At 49.4% G+C, this 3,445-nt stretch overlaps 1 protein-coding gene across 1 annotated transcript in view; it reads right to left on the bottom strand.

The window, feature by feature from the left end:
• The window catches only part of LOC108229505 (latent-transforming growth factor beta-binding protein 1), a gene marked incomplete at its 3' end in the record, with an annotated part of 29,460 nt that overhangs the window by 22,567 nt on the left and 3,448 nt on the right, over positions 1 to 3,445 (bottom strand). Inside the window, 2 exon segments of the mRNA XM_037974389.1 lie at positions 1,472 to 1,994; positions 2,081 to 2,151. Coding sequence (XP_037830317.1) covers positions 1,472 to 1,994; positions 2,081 to 2,151 — 594 coding nt within the window.

The raw sequence follows: 3,445 nt of genomic DNA, 5'->3' as shown, positions 1-3,445 counted from the left end.
ACCAACCATCAGGTCAGAGGACAGAAGACCACCAACCATCAGGTCAGAGGACAGAAAACCACCAACCATCAAGTCAGAGGACAGAAGACCATCAACCATCAGGTCACACATTTCTGAAGTCTGTAAATAATGTCAGGGCGTTTCGCTCAGAGAGACGCCCCAGAGTCTGATTCGAGTTTACTTTTCTTCCTGGGTGAGTGTCTGAACTCAAACCTTACAGCTGCTGGTTTGTTAACAGACCCGGGTTGTTTATGAGAACACTAAGTGGACCGGACCATACAGATAAAACTGTCGGGAATGAGAAGGTGCAGTGGTTGGACCAGGTTTGAACCAGACGTTCCAGCTACCAAACATCACAGGGCCTTTAAATCAGTCAAAAGAAGAACCAAAAGTGTTCAGTCTGAACGCCACGGAGGCCTTTTAATCACCCGAGAACATTCACAGGTCCGGTGTCTCGTCTACAAAGTGTTCAGTCTGAACGCCACGGAGGCCTTTTACTCACCCGAGAACATTCACAGGTCCGGTGTCTCGTCTACAAAGTGTTCAGTCTGAACGCCACGGAGGCCTTTTAATCACCCGAGAACATTCACAGGTCCGGTGTCTCGTCTACAAAGTGTTCAGTCTGAACGCCACGGAGGCCTTTTACTCACCCGAGAACATTCACAGGTCCGGTGTCTCGTCTACAAAGTGTTCTCAACTAGGACTCATAAACCTGAAACTCTCATCCCAGAACCAGAACTGAAGTGTTCCAACAGCCTGCCAAGACCCCTGACCCCTGACCCCTGACCTCTAAATCAAGATCAGGCTGATCATTGAAACTTTGTTTTATTCATCAACACATCAGATTCTGAGACACCAATGGACATATGTCCTCCTCAGACTCAATCAGGTCTTTCTTTTCTTCTTCTTCAAAAAACCTAAAGCAGAACAAACAGAGGAAGAGGAGGAAGATGGATCAGCAGCTCTCCATGGCCTTCTGACCAGTCTGGGTGAGACCAGGACACAAGGAGAGGACACCAGGAGAGGAGACAAGGAGGCGAGACAAGGAGAAAAGACTGGGGGAGGACACCAGGAGAGGAGACAAGGAGAAAAGACTGGGGGAGGACACCAGGAGAAAAGTCTAGGATAGGACACCAGGTTGGGAGACAAGGAGAGGCCACCTTGAGAGGTGATCAGGATAGGAGACAAGAAGAGGACACAAGGTGAGGACAATTGAAAGGGAGACAAAGAGAGGACAAGGAGGGCAGACAAGGAGAAGAGACCAGGAGAGAACACCAGAAGAGGAGACCAGTAGAAGGGACAAAGAGACGACACTTGAAAGGGACACACAAGGAGAGGAAACCAGGAAAGGACACTGGAGAGGACACTTGAGGGGGAGACAAGAAGACCTGGACAGGAGGCGAGGAGGGGAGACATATATGTGAAAGAAGGAGAGAGGACAGGTCAAAGGGCAGAAGGAGATGACTGATACCTCGGTGTCGGGTTCTTCTTCTCCTCCTCCTCCCACCTTCTTGTCCCTCTTGTCCAATGCTCGTCCTCTTTCAGTCCCAGATTCAGTTTCAGGGACTCAAGACTGGATTGCGTACCGTTTTCTTCTTGAGATCCAGGATCTGGGTCTAGAATCACATATTCAGAGGTTGGTCTTTGCTCCTCCAGATCTGGATCAGTCCTAACCAGACCCAGAGTTCCTGAGGAGGCTCGGTTGTCCTTCTGGGTCACACCTCCTCGGTTGTCCATTATGCTTTCAGTCTCAGCTTCAGGACTTCTGGACTTGGCAGAGCCGGAGACTACAACCTTAGGGATTCTGTCTTCATTGGATGACGGGTTCGGATCTAAGTCTGCAGTTCCAGGTCTGATGCTGGTCTTGGTTGGTCCTGTTGTGGTGGTGGAGGAAGAAGGAGGTGCAGTCGAACGGCGCCCTCCAACAGGGAGTGTCATGGTGGAAAACAGGCAGCGGTTACCATGGAAACGCTGTCTACAAACACATCTGTTGGCTGCAGGAGGAGAGGAAACACCAGGCCTTATCAGATCAAAGATGGCTGCTGCAGCTGCGGTGACTGAAATGAAACATCTTACTCACGTTTGGAGCTTCTCTGAGTTTTAGGAGACAGAGTCCTTCGGACACTGCACTGTCCTCCACAGATACCAGGACTGCAGACAGGAAATCATCAAACCAGAAAAGTGTGAACGCTGAAGGACTTTACTGAAAGTTGAAACAGAGCAGTTAAAGCTAAAAGATGCAGAACACTAGCTACAAGCTAAATGTAGCAAACGGATAGCTGTACGACTTGCCTCCTCTAACCTGGACCTGTATCTGTTGGTCTGTTTGCCTTGATGACATCGTCTCACAGCGTAATATGTCCTCGTCCCTCTGTCCCACCCTGTCCACTCTCTGTTCCTTAGTTCAGTTTCTGAAAGCTGGCAAATCTACGTAGTACTAGCAGTAGTAGTAGTATTAGTACACTGAAGCAGTAGGATCTGAAGAAACCTCAGTGTATTCTAAAAGGAAAATGTTTTAGTAAATAAAGATGAATATTTAGTAAAGTATAAAAGTCATCTCCTTAATGAGCTGAACGTTTTGATGTGTGAACGGCTAAAACAGCACAGAGTCTGCAGAACAGTCAGTAAACGCTGACTCAGCGCTCAGAATATTAAGTGAAGGGCCACCTTCTGTCCACCATGTTGGACTCTCGTCTCTGTCCCCTGAGTCCCTCTGTCCAGCTGAGTCCAACAGGAAACTCACTCATCCTGCAGCAGAACCTCCAGCCCCAGCACAGAGCTTGTCTACAGAACGATGACAAGACTCGAGGTGTGTCTCCGTGTGACATCAGCAGGTGGTTCTGGTGTTAGTTCTGGTTCTGGGAGCGTGGAAACGGCCTCCCAGCAGAGGATTTAATCATTACTTACAGTGTTCTGATTGTATTGTAGCAACAGGAGGCCCCGCAGACTGGATCCAAACAGCTTTAAATACACAACACCTCCACAGACCGGGCCTGAACAGAACCCAGTCCTGGACCAACACGAGACCTGAATACTGACTCAAGTCCAGACTGGAGANCCGTTAGAACGTCTGTCAGATTGTCTGTTAGAACGTCTGACAGACTAACATGATGCAGTCTCTGTATTCATGCAGTTATACTGCGTGTTCTTCTTCTTGTTGTTCTTCCTGCAGAACCCGATGAGTTCTGTTCTGTAAAACGGGTCATTTATTCTCAGTAGTCTGACAGATTTCTGCCTACAGGACGCCTCAGGAGAGCCGATGATGAGTCCGGGTTCTGAGAGCAGCGCCGTTCTGCAGGGTTACCTGTTCAAACGCTCCCGGAGGAAACCCAAGACCTGGAAGAGGTACGGACCTGCAGACCTGCAGACCTGCGGACCTGCAGACCTGCAGACCTGCAGACCCGCTCACCTTCAGACCTGCAGACCCGCTCACCTTCAGACCTGC

Source organism: Kryptolebias marmoratus, unplaced genomic scaffold (assembly GCF_001649575.2).
Source record: "Kryptolebias marmoratus isolate JLee-2015 unplaced genomic scaffold, ASM164957v2 Scaffold34, whole genome shotgun sequence".
NCBI classification, from domain to species: domain Eukaryota; kingdom Metazoa; phylum Chordata; class Actinopteri; order Cyprinodontiformes; family Rivulidae; genus Kryptolebias; species Kryptolebias marmoratus.
This window is presented reverse-complemented; position numbering and strand designations above follow the sequence as displayed.